Below are 20,159 nucleotides of genomic sequence, written 5' to 3' on the forward strand. Positions count from 1 at the left end.
GAACTGTTTCCTTTTCCATCATTGGTCCACTGCAGACCAGCATCATCTGTTTGGGATCACCTCTTTAATTGATCTCTTTCACCAGCTGGTCCTTGTAACTTTGGCAATCTCCCGGTCCGACTCCATGATCACACGCTTCTTTGCGTTCCAACAACCGGAAGTGCCTTGCATTCCGTCAATCTTTCCGTAACCGGAAGTCATATGCGTGTCATTCAACTGTCGTTTGCGTTCCACTTGCGATCTCTGTTCACTAACCACAAAGAATAAATAATCCCATAATACATTACCACATAAATGGTTTTAATATACCATCTTATTACCACCTCATAAGTGAATGGGTTATATACATTTAAAATTAAAAACAATCTAATTACTTAATAGCAATATACCATTACATTAGCAATAGCCAGGGCTGGATTAACATAGGGGCTGATGGAGCTGCAGCACCAGGCCCAGGCCCATGGAATAGGCCCATTTAAAAAAAAAAAAAAAAAAGATTTTTTTTATTTTAATTTTTTAAACACACTACTCTTAGGTTTGCCACCTGACTGGTATTTTAAGGCACAGCCAGTATTTGAGGCTTCCTGGCTGTGATGGTATTGCAGTAATACCGGCAATACAAATGCAAATATTTTCCTCAGTATAAACTGAGATTACTCTGCAATACCAGCGCCGGCCAGTAGGGGTCACTGTGTGTGGAGAGAGTCAGGGATAGGAAGTTACAACATCTCCCTGCCTCTCTCTACTCACTGACCCGCGGGGGAGCAGCTATACAGCACAGAGAGTCCAGACAGCAGCTCCCAGCCTGCAGAGACAGACTACAGCTCAGGTATGTGAAGGATGGGGGAAAGGCAGCAGGGAGACTAGGGGACACATGGAGGACACTGAGACACTAGTGGACACTGAGACACTGGGAGACGTGGGGACACTGGAAGACGTGGGGATGCTGTGAGTTACAGTCTCACAGTGTCTTCATGTCTCCCAGTGTCTCCATGTCTCCCAGCCAGTGTCTCTAGAGTCTCAGTGTCCCCTAGTCTCCCAGTGTTGGTGTCCCCATGTCTTCCAGTGTCCCCAAATGCCTGTGTCTCCATGTCTCCCAGTGTCCACATGTCTCCCAGTGTCCCTATGTCTCCCAGCCAGTGTCCCTAGTGTCTCAGTGTCCCCATGTCTCCTAGTACCTGTGTCCCCATGTCTCTGGGTCCCTAGTGTCCCCATGTCTTCCTGTGTCCCCAGGTGTCTGTGTCCCCATGCCTCCCAGCCAGTGTCTCAGTGTCCTAATGTGTCTCCCTGTGACAGTGTCCCCTAGTCTCCCAGTGTCTGTGTTTCCATGTCTCTGTGTTCCTAGTGTCTGTGACCCCATTTCTCCCAGTGTCCCCAAATGTCTGTGTCCCCATGTCTCCCAGTGTCCCCATGTCTCCCAGTGCCCCCATGTCTGTATCCACAAGTGCCCCCATGTCTCCCAGTGTCCCCAAGTGTCTTAGTGTCCCTGGATCTCTGTGTCCCTGGATCTCTGTGTCCCCATGTCACACTGTGTCCCCATGTCTCTCAGTGTACCCTAGTATCCTAGTGACACAGGACACACACTGAGACATGGGGACACTGGGAGAAATGGGGACACAGACACTGGAAGACTAGGGGACTGGGCGACATGGGGACACTGACACTGTGATACATAGGGACACTGATGCCAGGCTGGCCTTCCAACTCTTTGGACAGACATGACCCTTTTTTGGGCATGTTCGTCCCTTTTGGCAGTCCTGGTCATGTGATTCGCGTCAGTGACCCACCCTTTTACCCCGCCCATTGACTTCCTGCTTCACTGGACACTGCTGTTAGGGGATATGGATTTACTTGAAAGATGAAAGCATAAATTAGATAAATAGATTAGCATAGAGCAGGGGTAGGCAACCTTTTAGTAGCACTGTGCCGATATAGGATTGTGATGTCCCGTAGTGTGCCGGTCCTATTTTTTTAAATTGAGGTCTGTAAGCTGCCGTTTTCTGCTTGTGTTATTTATACTGTAATTTCTTTGTATCTTTATATTTGTGCGTATATGAGCTATTATATTGTATATGTTAAGGAGTAGTTTGTGGTATCGTGTATGATACATATGAATGTGGGCTGTGTACAGGGCCGGACTAGGATAAAAATTCGGCCCGGGCATTTTTTTATCAGAGCGGCCCACTAAGAAGGGGCGGGGCAGAGAGGGTGTGTTTTGTCGTCACTAACGACAAGCACGCCCCCTTCTCAAAGTGCAGGCCAGGGCAGACCATGCGCAGAGCTCTGCTAAAGATCTCTAGCATGAGAAAAAAGCCCTGTATTTGTTCTGCACAGTGCAAGCAAATTTAATAACATGCTTGCACTGTGTTTCCTTGCAACTTGTCTCTGGTGTCTCTATAAATGGATACCAGGAGACAAAAATGGCAGGAAAGAGTATTGTGCTGTGTTTGGAGCCTGCTTGTGGGATTGTGTGTGTGTGTGTATAGAGTGAGCTGATTGTGGTGTGGTATTGTGTAATAAGGTCGGTTTTAGTCGTGTTGTGTTTGTGGTGTAATGTAATGCATATGTGGCTAGGGGCTGTAGAGAATGTGTGTATAGGGGATGTAGCAAGTGTGTGCATACAGGCTATAGTGTGTGTGTGTGTGTGTGTGTGTGTGTGTGTGTGTGTATATGTGATGTAGTGTTTGTAGAGAGTGTGTGTTTAGGGGTGTAGTATGTGTTTGCTTACAAGGAATCTAGTGTGTGTATAGGGGATCCAGAGTGTGTATGTCAGGAATGTAGTGTGCGTGCGCACATATATATATATATATATATATATATATTTGGAAGTATTGTGTATGTGTGTGGTGCAGTGTGTTGGGGAGGTTCTGTGTGTATGTGAGGGGTGCAGTATGTGTGTATAATGGATGCTGTGTATGATGTGTGTGAGGGTGCAGTGTGAGGGTGCTGTGTGAGAGTGCTGTGTATGATGTGTGTGAGTCCTGAGTGTGATAGTGCTGTGGATGATGTGTGTGAGTGCTGAGGGTAATGCGTGTGAGAGTGCCGAGTGTGATAGTGCTGTGGATGATGTGTGTGAGAGTGCTGTGTGTGATGTGTGTGAGAGTGCTGTGTGTGATGTGTGTGAGAGTGCTGTGTGTGATGTGTGTGAGAGTGCTGTGTGTTATGTGTGTGAGAGTGCTGTGTGTTATGTGTGTGAGAGTGCTGTGTGTTATGTGTGTGAGAGTGCTGTGTGTTATGTGTGTGAGAGTGCTGTGTGTTATGTGTGTGAGAGTGCTGTGTGTGATGTGTTTTGTGATAGTGCTGAGAGTGCTGTGTGTGAGAGTGCTGTGTGTGAGAGTGCTGAGTGTGATAGTGCTGTGGATGATGTGCGTGAGTGCCGAGTGTGATGTGTGTGAGAGTGCTGTGTATGATGTGTTTTGTGATAGTCCTGAGTGTGATGTGTGTGTGAGTGCTGAGTGTGATAGTGCTGTGGATGATGTGCGGTGAGTGCTGAGTGTGATGTGTGTGTGAGTGCTGTGTATGATGTGTTTTGTGATAGTGCTGAGTGTGATGTGTGTGTGAGTCCTGAGTGTGATGTGTGTGAGAGTCCTGAGTGTGATGTGTGTGAGAGTGCTGAGTGTGATAGTGCTGTGGATGATGTGTGTGAGTGCCGAGTGTGATGTGATGTGATGAGTTTGAGAGTGCTGTGTGTGATGGGAGTGAGAATGATGGGAGTGAGAGTGCTGTGTGTGAAGGGAGTGAGAGTGATGGGAGTGAGAGTGCTGTGTGTGATGGGAGTGAGAGTGATGGGAGTGAGAGTGCTGTGTGTGATGGGAGTGAGAGTGCTGTGTGTGATGGGAGTGAGAGTGCTGTGTGTGATGGGAGTGAGAGTGATGGGAGTGAGAGTGCTGAGTGTGATGGGAGTGAGAGTGCTGTGTGTGATGGGAGTGAGAGTGCTGTGTGTGATGGGAGTGAGAGTGCTGTGTGTGAATGTTAGAAGGGATTGAGTGTTGAGGGGGTAAAATAAAATGTAGCATTATGCCCCCCCTCCCTTCTTACCTGTAGCCTGGGAGGTGGGGGGGGGGACCGGCACGCTGGTGAGTGGGAGAGGGGACCGGCACGCTGGTATCTTCCCTGGCGGTCCAGTGGGTGAGTGAACTTTAGCCTGCGAGGCTAGAGTTCACGCTCGCGAGATCCGGTCGTTGCCATGGCAACGCGCCGGATCTCGCGAGAGGAACCCGGCGGAGCTGCAAGATAGAGCTCCGCCGGGTCCTCTCCCTCCCCAGCCGCATGTCTTTCCAAGTGGGCCGGTGAGGGAGATCATTGATCTCCTCACCGGCCCTTCATTGAAAACAGCGGGGCCGGCGCTCAGATAGTGCCGGCCCTGCATAGACCGGCAGGGGAGATCCTGGGACCTTCCCCTGCCGGCCTCGGCCCATGGCCACCGCGGCCCACCGGGCATTTGCCCGGTGTGCCCGATGGCCAGTCCGGGCCTGGCTGTGTATGGGGACTGCTTGTAGAATTGTGTGTGTGGATGGATGAGTCACATTGTGTGTTTGGTAGTGTGTGTATGTGTGGGGGCTGTTTGGGGTATTGCATGTGAGAGGCTGCATGTGGGGTTGTGTGCATGTATGTGGATTGTTAGCGGGTTACGTTTGTGCGGATTGTGTGTATGTTTGTGGGCTGTTCTTATTATTTGTATGAGGGTAGGGTTATTGTGCATTTCTGTGTATATCTAGCAGTGTGGGTGGCTTCCCTGGGTTCCAGTGGGGGGGCCAGGCACAGGTCAAGGACAGGAGCTGCAACAGCAGCTGCAGGATGCTCTACTACAGTGTGGATTCCCATTTACAAGTGCTGGGAGGAAGTGATCTGAGATAGTTATCTGAGATCACTTCCTCTACGTGCTGCAATGCATAAATTGAGGATTGTCACCACCTTTTCGTATTGGCAGATATCTGAAGTTTCATTGGGACTCCTGATAGGCCAGAGCCTGTTTGGCTCTAGCAGCCTTGAGTGCCGTACAAAGACACCTCGAGCAGGGCCGCCACCAGAAATTTTGGGGCCCCTAACTCAGCTCAGGGTCTGGGCCCCCTGGGGCCCGCCTCCAATCCCGCCCACAGGGTCCGCCTCCAAATCCCGCCCACAGGGTCCACCTCCAAATCCCGCCCACAGGAATAGACACAGACACAAAAACACACACTGATACAAAAGGACACAGACACACACACACAAAAAAAAATACATACTAACAGACACACATACTGAAACAGAAATACACGCATATAGGCATACGTACTGACACACACATACTGAGACATACACACATATACAGACACACAGGCATACATAGTGACAGATAGACACATACTAACATACATACATACAGACACACATGCATGAGGACTTACACACACATACACCGACATCACATACATACACACAGACATACATTAATTCATACTGGCATACATACATATAGACATACTGACATACTGACATACACACACAGACAGTCACAGACATTCTGACATACACACAGACATTCTGACATACACACAGACATTCTGACATACATACAGACATACGTACAGACATTCTGACATACGTACAGACATTCTGACATACGTACAGACATACAGACATTCTTACATACATACTGACATACGTACAGACATACTGACATACGTACAGACATACTGACATACACACAGACATTCTGACATACACACAGACATTCTGACATACACACAGATTTACTGACATACATACAGACATTCTGGCATACACACAGACATTCTGACATACGTACAGACATTCTAACATACATACAGACATTCTAACATACATACAGACATTCTAACATACACACAGACATTCTAACATACACACAGACATTCTAACATACATACAGACATTCTAACATACACACAGACATTCTAACATACATACAGACATTCTAACATACACACAGACATTCTGACATACACACAGACATTCTAACATACACACAGACATTCTAACATACATACAGACATTCTAACATACATACAGACATTCTAACATACATACAGACATGCTAACATACACACAGACATTCTGACATACACACAGACATTCTGACATACATACAGACATACGTACAGACATTCTGACATACGTACAGACATTCTGACATACGTACAGACATACAGACATTCTTACATACATACTGACATACGTACAGACATACTGACATACGTACAGACATACTGACATACACACAGACATTCTGACATACACACAGACATTCTGACATACACACAGATTTACTGACATACATACAGACATTCTGGCATACACACAGACATTCTGACATACGTACAGACATTCTAACATACATACAGACATTCTAACATACATACAGACATTCTAACATACACACAGACATTCTAACATACATACAGATATTCTAACATACACACAGACATTCTAACATACATACAGACATTCTAACATACACACAGACATTCTAACATACATACAGACATTCTAACATACACACAGACATTCTGACATACACACAGACATTCTAACATACACACAGACATTCTAACATACATACAGACATTCTAACATACATACAGACATGCTAACATACACACAGACATTCTAACATACATACAGACATTCTAACATACACACAGACATTCTAACATACACACAGACATTCTAACATACACACAGACATTCTGACATACACACAGACATTCTGACATACACACAGACATTCTGACATACACACAGACATTCTAACATACATACAGACATTCTAACATACACACAGACATTCTAACATACACACAGACATTCTAACATACACACAGACATTCTAACATACATACAGACATCCTAACATACACACAGACATCCTAACATACACACAGACATCCTAACATACACACAGACATCCTAACATACATACAGACATTCTAACATACACACAGACATTCTAACATACACACAGACATTCTAACATACACACAGACATTCTAACATACATACAGACATTCTAACATACACACAGACATTCTAACATACATACAGACATTCTAACATACACACAGACATTCTAACATACACACAGACATTCTAACATACACACAGACATTCTAACATACATACAGACATTCTAACATACATACAGACATTCTAACATACACACAGACATTCTAACATACACACAGACATTCTAACATACACACAGACATTCTAACATACATACAGACATTCTAACATACACACAGACATTCTAACATACACACAGACATTCTAACATACACACAGACATTCTAACATACATACAGACATTCTGACATACACACAGACATACATACACAAATACAGCTAATTTTTCTTACCTTTTTTTGCAGGTGGAAGGCTGTGGCTGATGGGAGTCGGCGTGGCTCCTGCGGGCTGCAGGCCTGTCCTTCTTGCCTCCCGCGCGGTGCTGAGGGGAGGGGAGGGAGCTGGGAGGAAGTGACGGCCACTTCCTCCCAGCAGTACTTTGCGGTTGGGATTTTTTTTTAAGGGGCCCGGTCGCGCTATTGCACGGCCGCAGCGCTGACCGGGCCCCTGAAGATACAGGGCCCATGGGGTGGCCCTAAGTGAGTGGGCCACCCGATGGGCCCCATCAGCATGCGCTACACGTGGGGCCCGGGCGGCCGGGCCCCCCAGGGCCGCCGGGCCCGTGACAACCGTTATGGTTGTCACCCCCTGATGGCGGCCCTGACCTCGAGTGCCGTGCATGGCACTAGTGCCGTAGGTTGCCTACCCCTGGCATAGAGTATGTGTTTTCTTATAGCTGCATCCTTTGAGTTTCCCTCCAACACCAACTCCATCAGATACATGATGCTTGGGAGGTATGACTATATGATTTTTTATTTAGGACCCATCATAATTGTCAGCACCAGGCCCACTGGGCTCTTAATCTGGCCCTGGCAATAGCCCTATATAAAGGACTTGTGGGTGGGAGGTTGTTAGGCTGCTTTTTTTTGTTACATTGTATCTGTGTATTTGTTTTTATTTTGTAGTCCCTGAGGAAGTCCCATACTCTGTTAAAGGGACGAAACGTGTAGGACCGCATTCATTTGCTTTTATTGTCTTATTAAAAGCAGCTTTTTTTCAACATCCACCCGGAGTCCTGTATTTGAGTGGAATAATCCAGGGGAAGTTTCCCAAGCCCCCCACACCATCAGGGGAGGCACCTTACAAGCCTGAATCATACAAGATCTTGTGAGTGCATTTTAATTTGCGCAGATTGTTATTTCATAACAGTATTACACTATATTTTTGTATATTCCATCTAGATACCAGCCGGTTCCCTCTTTGTGTGTATATATATATTTCTGTGGATAACAGATTGCCAGCTGGGAGCGATCTGAGGGAGGCTGTAACCATTTACTACTGATTAGTATCCTAACATACTATTTGTATCTGTATAGGGTGCAAGTGTTTTTCTAGATTATTTATATTACATAGTTACATAGTTACATAGCTGAAAAGAGATTTGCGTCCATCAAGTTCCACCTTCCTCACATTAGTTTTTGCTGTTGATCCAAAAGAAGGCAAAAAAAACAGTTTGTTGCAATTTTGACCCCAGAATGGCAGTCAGATTTATCCTTGGATCAAGCAGCTATTACCCTACATTGAAACATTATATCCTTGAATATTCTGTTTTTGCAAGTATGTATCTAGTTGCTGTTTGAACATCTGTATGGACTCTGATAAAACCACTTCTTCAGGCAGAGAATTCCATATCCTTATTAGTCTTACAGTAAAAAAACATTTCCTTTGCCTTAGACGAAATCTTCTTTCTTCCAGTCTAAACGCATGGCCTCGTGTCCTATGTAAAGTCCGGTTTGTGAATAGATTTCCACACAATGGTTTGTATTGGCCCTGAATATATTTGTATAATGTTATCATATCCCCTATTGTAATCATATTGTAATCTTTTGATATTATTTGACCAGCCTCATGCTTTGAATGTTATGTGCTACAGAAATTTTGAAATTTAGTAAATGGAGAAGTACAATAAACATTGTTTTGACTTAGAAGATGTTTTTATACCAGTCCAGATAAAGTCTTGCATATATATAAGCAGATTTTAGACATGTGCATAGAAATAACTTTTGTTTAGTTTAGTTCATTCCTTTTTCAAATTTGTGTTTATTTGCCTAGTTTTGGACAACCATTAATCTCTAAGAAAAAAAAAGTCTAATTTAATGCAAAATTAAACTTCATGTGAATGCAAGAAGGACCTCTAGTGGCTGTCTGAGAGAAAATTACTAGAGGCAGTCTTAACCCATGCATTACATTGCAGGGTTAAGGCGATAAGGACACTACTTCCAGATCACTTCAATGAAATTAAGTGATCTGCATTCCCACAGTATCCCTTTAATAAATCCCTTTTATATAATATAAACAAAATTATACATAATTTATACTAGTTAAAAATTATTTAAATCATTTATGACTATTGATTCGTTATGAATAACAATAGAATTTTGTTTTTATGTGGAAACATTATGAAGAAGAATGAAAGCTTTATTGAAAGATTACAAAAATAACGAGTCCAAAATAGTCCCAAAATTCTAGAAAAGAAACTACAGTATTTTCTTTAACAAATATCATGTTTGGATTTTGATTTTCTGCAAAAACAAGTGTAACATTTTTCTAAGTGCTTTTCTGAAGCTTTTGTGACACAAAGGATAGATAATAGGATTAATCGATGAGTTCATCCACAGTAACCAGCTAGATATTTCAGTCCAGAAAGTGTCGACACATTCAATTTGAAATACAGCACAGATTATCTCCTCTAGCTTAAATGGTGCCCAACAAACCACAAATATACAAATCAGAAGAGTGAGTGACTTTGCTACTTTCTTATCACGTGATAGCTTTTTGAGGTGCATGCTCGGACTGACTGCACCACTAGTGTTTTGTGAAAGTTGAGTGATATTGGTAGATCTTTTCATTTCAGGATCAGTATCTATTGCTTTATTATTTTCTTGTGTATTCTCATTTCTTCCATTGTTAATAGTTTTTGATACGATATCAGGCCCCCATGACATTTCTTCCTTCTCTAGCGATAGAGGAAGTGAAGGTTGGATATGATGACTCTTGTTCTTGCTCTGTGTTCTGATACTCCAATAAATGCTCATATTAAAATAAGTAATGCTTATTAGTGGAATAAAAAAATCAAAAACTGAGACACCAAGAAGAAAGTATATGTTGTGATTGTATATAGGGAAGCAGTGTCCTTCAGGAATGAGACGTTCAGTATCCACATACTCCCAGAAGAGCAGAGCTGGACCATTGAGAAGGAATGAAACAACCCAGACTGCAACAAATTTAAGAATTGTGTAGCTGTAGGTTTTCGGATGAAAGTGGTATGTCACCTACAAGTGAAAACAAGATCAACATAGCTTTGTCTCATTAACCAATGTTAAATAATGCATCTTTTATGATATGACATGTAATCGTCCTCAATGATATAATGACTTCTGTTTAATTTCTGATAGCGATTCTAGTTCATGTTGTAAATGTGTTTCAATCAACATAATAAATTATATTAAAGGGACACCTCATTGCCCAAATTAAATTTTAAATAAATTATCTTTAGTATATATATATTGTTTAGCTCTGTGGAACTAAACTCAAGAGGCAGGCAATTGCACAGAGCACTGCCTTGCAATGAATTCTCATTGAGCTGCATTGGATAGTCTGTGATTGGACAGCCACAGAAAGTCTGGGCTGGGTAAGAAAGAAGGGATTGCAAAGGCAGCAAACAAGAGATCTGTAACATTTGCAAGCATTTTGTAGTTATGCCCGCCACAACAATGCATAATGAAATGGGGTATACTTACAAAACAATGATTTTTAATTTTTTTTTTTTCGTATTTGGGCTGTGGAGTGTCCCTTTAAAATCATAGTAGCCCATGCACAATGACCAATTTAAGAGCTCTCGCACAGGGTAATACAGTAATACATAAGTCAAAATTGGATATTTCAACAGATAGTATTCCACTTGAATAAACACAATGTATCAGATGTGAAAAAAAGCAAAGCTAAACAGTGCTTATCATAAAACAGATAATTTATTTTATAAAACTGAACATTTACAAAACTCCAGGTATAGACAGCTACATCAGGAGTGAAACTCCTTAACCAGTAGCCTCCGAGGCAGCAGAAAATGTGGTTCTCCACTGCTTTGAAGGTTGAATGCTGGCTTGAATTCAAACTTGTACTGGACTCCAAGACCAGATTCGCAGCGAAGTGAAATGACATAATGCGTTCCGCTGGATACATTGTAGTGATCTGTCTAACGCATTTTGTAGGGGTTTCCTACTTCATCATAGTCATATCGCATGCGGAGTGAAGTAATTCTTATTTAGTTTACCATGTTAAAACTATATAAAGAATATAAACCTATACATGCCTTATCAAAAATAGATACATCATATAAAAAAAAAATTACATGGAAAAACCTTTTCTTATAAAAAACTGAAACCTTTTTTTATACAAAAAAAAAAAACCTGTATGAACTGACAATTTATAAAAGTAAGAAGAGGTGTACAATGTTAATATGATCAAATCAAGAATGACGATTCACTAATATTGATTCACTATTCTATTATGAATTATTTGTATACATCAAGGATTCTGTACCACTTTATAAATTGTAAAGATAAATAAAAAAGTGCAAACTGATATTATACAGCCTCAACTAGGAGAGCATATAACAGAGAGAATAGTTAGCCAGTAAGAAATATGCTAGTAACATAACTTGGTTATGGGGGTAAATTAGCTGGTTACTATGGGCTTAATGAGAGTTTACAGAGCCAGGATGAATAGTAAAACAAAACAAGCATGAACAAAGAGATATCAAACATATAAATTATTGAGCAGGGTGTACTGATTTAGGGAACACCTGCAATTGTCAGTTACGTTGCTCATGGTGGTAGGTCTCTCGATGTTGTTACCACCATTCCAAGTATGAATGCAATCTTTGGACCACACAGGGTGATTAATAGCAGGGATGGATCATGCAGGCAGCCCCAGCTCTCAGTTTAGGGAGGGTGCCTCTGAAAGGTTGGTAACAGGGTAGGTCTTGCATCTTTTCATCACCAGAAGCTGTCAGGAGCCACACTTATAGCTTATGTTTTAGTCACATAGTAGTTGAGTGACCTGTCGGAAAGGCTGTTGCCATATAGTGGTATTGCGAGATATGTCCCAATAAAAGGTGAGCTGACAGCCTTCAAAGTCATGGAAGTGATGCCCCTTGTCACCCCCATTATAACTGTCCAATAAGAGTCCCAAACAAACTTCAGAAAGTAGTCACTAGAGTTATGTATCACCAACCCCCCTCCCTGCTCATTATCTGCTGATCAAATCAAATTACGTATATAAAATATGCTTGACATTTTCTTTCCCACTCTATCAATAGGAAACACATCATATACATGCATCTAACATGCATCTATAAAGATACAAGAATAAAGCCCCTCTCAGAATTGGCATCATCAGATTATCTTGATTACAATACTTCCAAACAAAGCATTTTTTTTAAATGATACAAATTCCTCCTTAGAGATGAAGCCAAATGTATAAAATGTTGCTCATCTGCTCAACCAGTACCAAAGACACTACCTGAATGCTATAAACGACTCAAACCTATAACACATCCTATGCCCGCCCCCACCCCCACTTTACATCGACTTGGAATAACATCCTCTCCTCTCAATTGGAAGAGGAAGATTGGTATTATTTATGGTTCTAGTTTGGTTTTACTTTGTATTCCCTTGTGGGACCATGAAACAACCAATGAAGATTTGTTTCCTGTGTTCCTGATCTACCATGCATTTATAGCGATATGCTCTTTCAAAATATATTTTGTGTAAGTGTAATTTTAATTAAAGTGAATATATTTTGTATAGTTCACACTATGTTGTGTTTTTCCTTTTTATATTTCAATATATCTGCTAAGAAGACTCTCTGGTGTCTGTGTAAGGGAGTAAGTGTGCATATAGTGGATGCAGTGTGTTTGTGTAAGGGATAGAAAGCAGTGTTTGTTTATGTGTAAGGGAATCAGTGTGTGTTTCTGTGTGTATAAGTAATGCAGTGTACATATAGGGATGTATTCTGTATGTGTCTTTAGGGATGCATTGTCTGTGTGTGTGTGTGTGTGTGTGTGTTTGCTGGGTAGGTTCAGTGCTGTATTTAGCCCAAGGCAAACTAGGCATTTGTCTTGGGCAGCACTATTCAGGGGGCGGCAAAAATCTCACCCTCAAATGCCCACTCATATGTCCCTGGTGTTCCCAGTGGTGCTCTCTCCTGTTATAGAGGAACCCCTGGAGGGTGGCTGCATTCGCATCAGAGGCTACGAGAGAGCTATGATCTTCCTGCTCTGCTCCCTTGAGTGTCATTTGCTGATGCTGTGGGGTGCCGGAATATGACATCATACTGGCTCCTGGCATCAGTAGATGGCTTGCGAGGAAGTAGAGCAGGAAGATCATAGCTCTCTTGTCACCTGCCTCACATCAGACCCACTGGACCCCAACGAAAGATCTACGTCAGTTCTCCCAAATTTTAAATAATAATATTAATAATTTGTAAGTGTGTGTGAGAGTGTATGTGTGTGTCTGAAAGTGTATGTGTGTGTGCCTGTGAGTGTATGTGTGTCTGAGTGAGAGTGTATGTGTGTCAGAGTGTGTGAGTGTATGTGTCTGTGTGTATATGTGTGTGTTTGTGAGTGTGTGTGTCTCTGAGTGCGTATGTTTGACAGTGTCTGTCAAATCCGTAAGAGTCTGTTTGTCATTGAGTGTGTGTGTGCGACTATCAGTGTGTGTCTGTCAATGTGTCAGTGAGTGTATGTCAAATCAGTGAGAGTCTGTGTCTGTCAGTGACGTCCGTGTGTTTGTCATTGAGTGTGTGTGTGTGTCTGATTGTCAGTGTGTATATACCAGTGTGTGTCTGTCAGTGTGTGTCTGTCAATGAACATGTGTGCTGATTTAACAGTGTGGGAGACAATGACTGTCTGTCAGTGTATCAGTGAGGGCATGTTGTCTGTCAGTGAATGTGCGTGTTGGTTAAACAGTGTGTGTGCGTGTGTGCGCCAATCAGTGTGTGTATGGGTCAGTGAGAGTGTGTGCTTAAAAGTATAAGGTACAAAGAGGTGGAACTTTAGGAAGAAAAGGCTTAGCATAAAAAGGATGGGGTGGGTCTTAATCAGGAAGAGATGATGCCTTGATGGGAAGGGGTGGGGTAAATTTAGATAAGTGGGGTGCCCAGGTTTACTCATGCCTAGGGCAGCACAAATCCAAAATACACCACTGGGTAGATTAGGGGCCTGAGAAGGGAGGAGATTGTGTTAATATAATTAGTTTTTTTTATAATTGTTCCCCTTTATTCCCACTCTTTTTCTATTACTTACCTGCATCCAGTGAGGTGGGACAGAATATCCCCTGGTGGTCCGGTTGTGCTGTAGAGGCTCTTAGCCTTCACCTCTGTGACCTGACGCATGAAGGCTCTTCTCACGAGCCCCAGCACCACATGGAATTGAGAAAGCTGGATCTCGGCCAGCCGTGGAGACCCCATTTCCTGTTGCACAAACACTGCAAAGAACCGGGGAGGGAGATCTATGTTCTTCCTGACCAAGTCTGTATGCATTATGGGGCACTCCAGTGGCCTGGCCCCTTGGAAGAGAAAAGGTTGTACCCCCAACAGAAGCCCTGGTCCAGGCCCGTGGCAACTGTCACAGTTGTCATGCCCTGATGGCAGCCCTGGTCATTGCTGCCACCCATGAATAGTGGGAGTCTGAGCATAGGACTTATTTTTGTGTATTTGCACTTCCTATCAAGCATCACACCAAACACTCATACTTGTCTTTCCTCACCAGCCCACCTAATCTATTGAAAGGCACATATAAATAGGCTCCTGTTACAGGACAGGCTGGTGCCTACTATGCCTAATGGGAAATCCGGCCTTGTGTGCATTGTGTTTGTGGTGTAGAATGTACTATGTGCTATCATGTTGATGTAGTGTGTGTCTAGAAGCATTAAAGAGAGTGTGTGTGTGTGTGTGTGTGTGTGTGTATATTAGAACTGTGGTGTGTGTATGTATGTATTCTGTACTGTATGTCGGTCAGTGTGTGTTGTGTAACTGTATGTCTGTCAGTGTGTGTTGTGTATCTGTAGGTCTGTCTGTATGCCTGCCTGTGTGTTTATCTGTATGTCAGTCTGAGTATCTGTATATCTGCATGTGTGTGTATTTTAATATCTGTGTGTATATCTGTATGTCTGTTTGTGTGCGTGTGATGGGTGCTAAAAACCTATCTGTGGCCCGAAGAAGCTTAGCCTATTTAATTTTGACCCTACGTATTGCCAAGTTGTACAGGTCTGATCTAGATGTTTATGGGTGCATATAAAATCTGCACCCATAACACATAGCCATACCCCACACTAGATATTAAAATAGTACATTCACAAATTATGGAATTAGAGGTGTATTTTCTCTCTCAGTAATTCAGGGGCCTCACCTCAAACAATTAAATAATGCCAAAGTTTAACCTAGTTCTTTTTAGAACGCACTTGGGGTAGTATCACCTTTTAGACCCCCTCCTTAGCAACACCCCTCCCCGAGGAACAATTGCCCCCTTTGCTGGAACTTCAATGGGTGTAGGATTGTTAAGAAGAAAAATGTGCTATATATTCTTTCGCTGACATCTATAATTTGCATAAAATAAAAAGACTGCTCATTAAAAATGTTTGCTTGTCCAAGACAATTGCAGGTGTTGCTTTAAGGGTTAACATTAAAACAAATATTTTTTTATAATATTAGGATTAAAATAAAATGCTGAATGAAATATTGATTTGCACGGGGGTAAATACCTACAGCCAGCGTGATGGAAAGGAAGCGGTCATAGCTAATGAGGACAATATTAAACACAGAAGCCGTGCACATTAAATCATCTGCAATTAACCATAGCTTGCAGAGAATGTTTCCAAGGGTCCACTTGCCAGTCAAACTGTATGATGCACTCACTGGTATGCAGAAGGCACCTGGCAAAATAAAACATAACAAATAAAGCTTACATAGTAAAGAGAACAAAAACTTAACTCAAGAGAATTAAATTTATTGAACAAAATGATTACAGCATTATATTCTATTATCTGAAATCATGAACCATCTTGTGCAACCAGCCAAGGTGAGGTGCCCTGTTCAGATTAATATGATGGTGGCTATGTATTCCATGCTTTTATCAAGTAGCTTAAAACTCATTGTTCACAGGATATGAAGGTGATTATTACTATGCATCAGGGGTTTTTACATAATGCCAAAGACCTTTTTTCTAACCCTAAAGCCTGAGGATTGAAAAATATTTAAAGGGCCACAGTTACTTTCCAGGATGTTTATCGTAGAACTGGAACCTCTATTTCGGCTCACTGTCAGTCATTGTTATAACCATAGCTCTTTTCTGCCTCTAGAAACAATGTTACTGGTTTTCACACTTACAGTGTCTGTGCCTGTACATCAAGCATGTCAAACTCACAGCCCACAGGCCGCATGCAGCCCACAATTCACATCTTTGCAGTCCAGCTAGCTGTGAGTACATGCTTGGTGTTAAAGCAGAGTAGGCACCTACTTTCTCCACATTGCAGGTGCCTACTCTGCTAAAATTTACCCGGCCGTAGAGGAAGCAGGATGCTGGCTCGCGCTCGCTGTCTGTAGCGATGACATCATATTCCGGCACCCAGCATCACTAAACAGCACGCGAGGTAGCAGTGAGGAGCAGGAAGGATATCTCCAGATAGAAGATCCCCACTGGACTCCAGGGAATGATGTGAGTGTGTGCAAGAATGTGTGTGTGTGTGTGTGTGTGTGTGTTTGTGTGTTTCAGTGAGTGTGTGTGTGTGTGTGTCTGTCTGTCTGTCTGTCAGTGAGTGAGTGAGTGTGTCTGTCAGTGAGTGAGTGTGTGTGGTTGTCTGTCAGTGAGTGAGTGTGTGTGTCTGTGTGTGTGTGTCATTGAGTGTGTGTGTGTCTGTCAGTGAGTGTGTCTGTCTGTGTTTGTCAGTGAGTGTGTATGTGTGTGTGTCTGTCTGTCAGTGTGTGTGTGTGTGTGTGTGTCAGTGAGTGTGTGTATGTAGACTTTGAGTTTGACATGCTTGCTGTACATGGACTAAACTAGATTGCTATAGCCAAATAATTAAAACATTTTTAAAACACAGCATCAAATGATTAACACAAGTTATTGAGATTTTCGGTGTCTTATTAAATGGCTTAGTGTCTAGAAATGTGACCAGTTGCTTTAAAACTTTGAAAACCATATATAAAACCTCTACCTTCTTACACTAGAGTAGCAAGGGAAACTGTAACCCTACCGAAATAATTATATATATATATATATATATATATATATATATATATATATATATATATATACATATATATATATATATATATATATATATATATATACATATATATATATATATATATATATATATATATATATATATATATATATATATATATATTATTGTTATTATGTTTTGATTTTCTTTATTGATTTGAACTTATCCACTTTATGTAAAATGTAAAAAGTAAAATATGGCTGTGTAATATAAAAGCAGATTTAAAAAAAACAAACAGAATGACAGCAATGACTATAAATAATGACATGAGCCCAAATACATACAATATACATATAAACACATACAATAAAAACAATAGGAAAAAAGGTACTTGTGCACTATCCCAAATCCCTATGCAAATTTAATAACTAGAGGGTTTTTTAGTATCAAACCAATGGACATTAAAGTGTAAGTGTACCTGCCACATCAGGGCTTAATTGTGTATTTTTGCATTTGCTTTTGTTGCAATAGCCATATTACAGTGCTACCGCCTACTCCATGTGTTACCTATTTAGGGTTACAAAGTTGTAGAGGTTTAGAAAAATGCCCCTCACTGTTTTCCCCTTTACCTGAAAGAAGCGAGGTAAATGTTTAGAGTAGGACTTACTGAAGAGGTTTTACCTTGACGTGGCAGGTGAGCTTACACTTTAATGGCCATTGAAGTGATACTTAAAAATAAAAAAATAAAAACATGTTATTTAAATATGCATAGTGATTTGGGATAGTGCACAAGTAACTTTCTTTTTCTTAGTTTTTTTTATTGTTTGTATTGGGATGATGTGTACTATAGTCATTACTGCTGCCCATGAGTAGTGGGAGTTTGGGAGCAGGGCTTATTTTGTATGTTTGTAACCCTGTAAAAAGTTTGATTCTAACACTCAAATTAATTGTATTGTTATTTTATTATTTTTTAAATTGCATATTTTCTACTGCAGTCAGTGAAAGAATATAGGAACATTACAAGAGTCCTGATATATTGTGCTTTGTCTTTAGAGTAAGAATAAATAGAGTGGTTGTTACCACTGATCCAGTGATAAAAGCCAGTAAATAATATTAATATTGCATAGGTTTATCTCAATATTGTTTAAAAAAATAACCAAAGAGCAACAAGAAACTTACCTATGAAAAAATCACAGATCGCCAAATTCAGTAGGAAGAGGTTACTCTGCGTTCTAAGCCTTTGGTCAATAACAAAAGCTAAAATAACAATAGTGTTCCCTACAACAGTAAGAGAAACTATCGTAGGAATGAGTGTATATAAAAAAATAACTGTGCCTGGAGAATTTACAAAGTCTGAGTCTTCATCAGTAGAATTAATAATACTAATGTTTGTAACGCCAGCTGAAACAAAATCTGTCAATTCCATCCTGACATGTGGACGCATGATTACTAGTCAAATGTGTTCTTTACAACAAGCATTCCAGGGAATTCCACAATATAACAACGTTAGATAGCTGGCATTGAGTTATCTGTCTGCTGAGATCTAGGATCGGACCCATATATACAGTGCTTACATGGTGGGAGGAGGCAATTTACTATAGCCCAGTTTGAAACATGAAATGCAATAGCATGTTCTTTATAAATTATGTTCTTTACTAATTAATATAAAAAGCACACCAACATAATTTGGCATGTTTGCAGGAAAAAATAATAATTATAAATAAATGTGCGTTAAACTGTTTAAGAAAAATTAATATGCTACAATGCAAAATGCATTCACAGCGTTCCCAAGAGTGAATAATTGATTTAAGTTAAACACTATGAAGTGACCTATCAGTTTTCCCTGTGCAATTTCTTATAATAATTACATCATTTTTACTCATTATGATAATCACAGTCCCACTGTTACATATGCCTCAAATGTTTAAGAGTGCATGATTGGTAAAATATGCATAATCTATTCTGTGCCTTATCCAAAAATACATTTAATAAATACCTAAAGTAAATGGAAATAATGGCATAAAAGATAACTCCTAATTTACATGCATTAAAAACATGCATTATAAAATATTTGTATTAAATACAAATATAGCTGCAAGCTTCAATAAAGGTGGCCAAACACAAATGCCTGGAAAGTCCACATGAGTAGATATTGCACATAGAGAGTTCAAAAGTAAAGATACAATATACATATTATAAATCGATTTTAAGAATTTCAAAATTGATCATGTAGTCCAATATGGCTGCCAGACTACTTGATGTATGGTGTTTATATTGAACATGGCAGAGCAACTGTTGCTAATTTTCATGGTTCCAATTTTAAAGAGATTCTGTCAAGCTGTTTTGATTTTAGTGGTAATCTTATCAGTTACTTTATACATTTGTTACAATTTCAAAATGGCTGCCCAACAACATAACCAGTAGTGTTGGCCAAGCATAAAAACATGAATGCACCACATCCATAGATATTGTATTTAAAGAAGTAGATTACAAATATTTGCATTTTAAAATCATCATTAGTCATATGAAGCAATTTGGCTACCAGACCATGAGACTTAGGATAATTGCATAGAAAATGGTAGAGCACGCCATTACTGTTATCACCACATTTGTTTAAAGAGTATTTGTTAAGTACTTATGATTGGGACACTTATTGATGTAGAGGAGCCCTGGTCCTGGCAGGGACTTTCCTCCGCTGGATCGACAAGAGTAGAAATTGGGAACAAGAAATTGCCAAGTAAATAGCCCACCTTCTCCCCAGTAATAGGACGACACACAATTCTAGGAGTA

The 20,159-nt window shown here is 40.9% G+C and overlaps 1 protein-coding gene across 1 annotated transcript; it reads right to left on the reverse strand.

Moving 5' to 3' along the window:
* Window positions 1-9,644: 9,644 nt before the first annotated feature.
* On the reverse strand, window positions 9,645-18,813 carry LOC134609366 (histamine H3 receptor-like). Its single transcript, XM_063453042.1, has 3 exons — window positions 18,549-18,813; window positions 15,910-16,076; window positions 9,645-10,415 (listed from the first exon to the last, which is right to left on the reverse strand). Exons 1-3 carry the CDS (start codon window positions 18,811-18,813, stop codon window positions 9,645-9,647), a joined length of 1,203 nt encoding a protein of 400 aa, XP_063309112.1.
* Between the last annotated feature and the right edge of the window lie 1,346 nt (window positions 18,814-20,159).

This window comes from Pelobates fuscus, chromosome 4 (genome assembly GCF_036172605.1).
Source record: "Pelobates fuscus isolate aPelFus1 chromosome 4, aPelFus1.pri, whole genome shotgun sequence".
Classification (NCBI taxonomy): domain Eukaryota; kingdom Metazoa; phylum Chordata; class Amphibia; order Anura; family Pelobatidae; genus Pelobates; species Pelobates fuscus.

What these genes read in the sequence shown, in the direction of transcription:
- LOC134609366 (XM_063453042.1), bottom strand. Translation starts at nt 18,813, where the DNA reads ATGCGTCCACATGTCAGGATGGAATTGACAGATTTTGTTTCAGCTGGC. An exon ending in GATCTGTGATTTTTTCATAG is followed by an intron (nt 16,077 to 18,548) that starts GTAAGTTTCTTG and finishes TTATTTTGCCAG; the next exon opens with GTGCCTTCTGCATACCAGTG. An exon ending in TCCTTTCCATCACGCTGGCT is followed by an intron (nt 10,416 to 15,909) that starts GTAGGTATTTAC and finishes TTTCACTTGTAG; the next exon opens with GTGACATACCACTTTCATCC.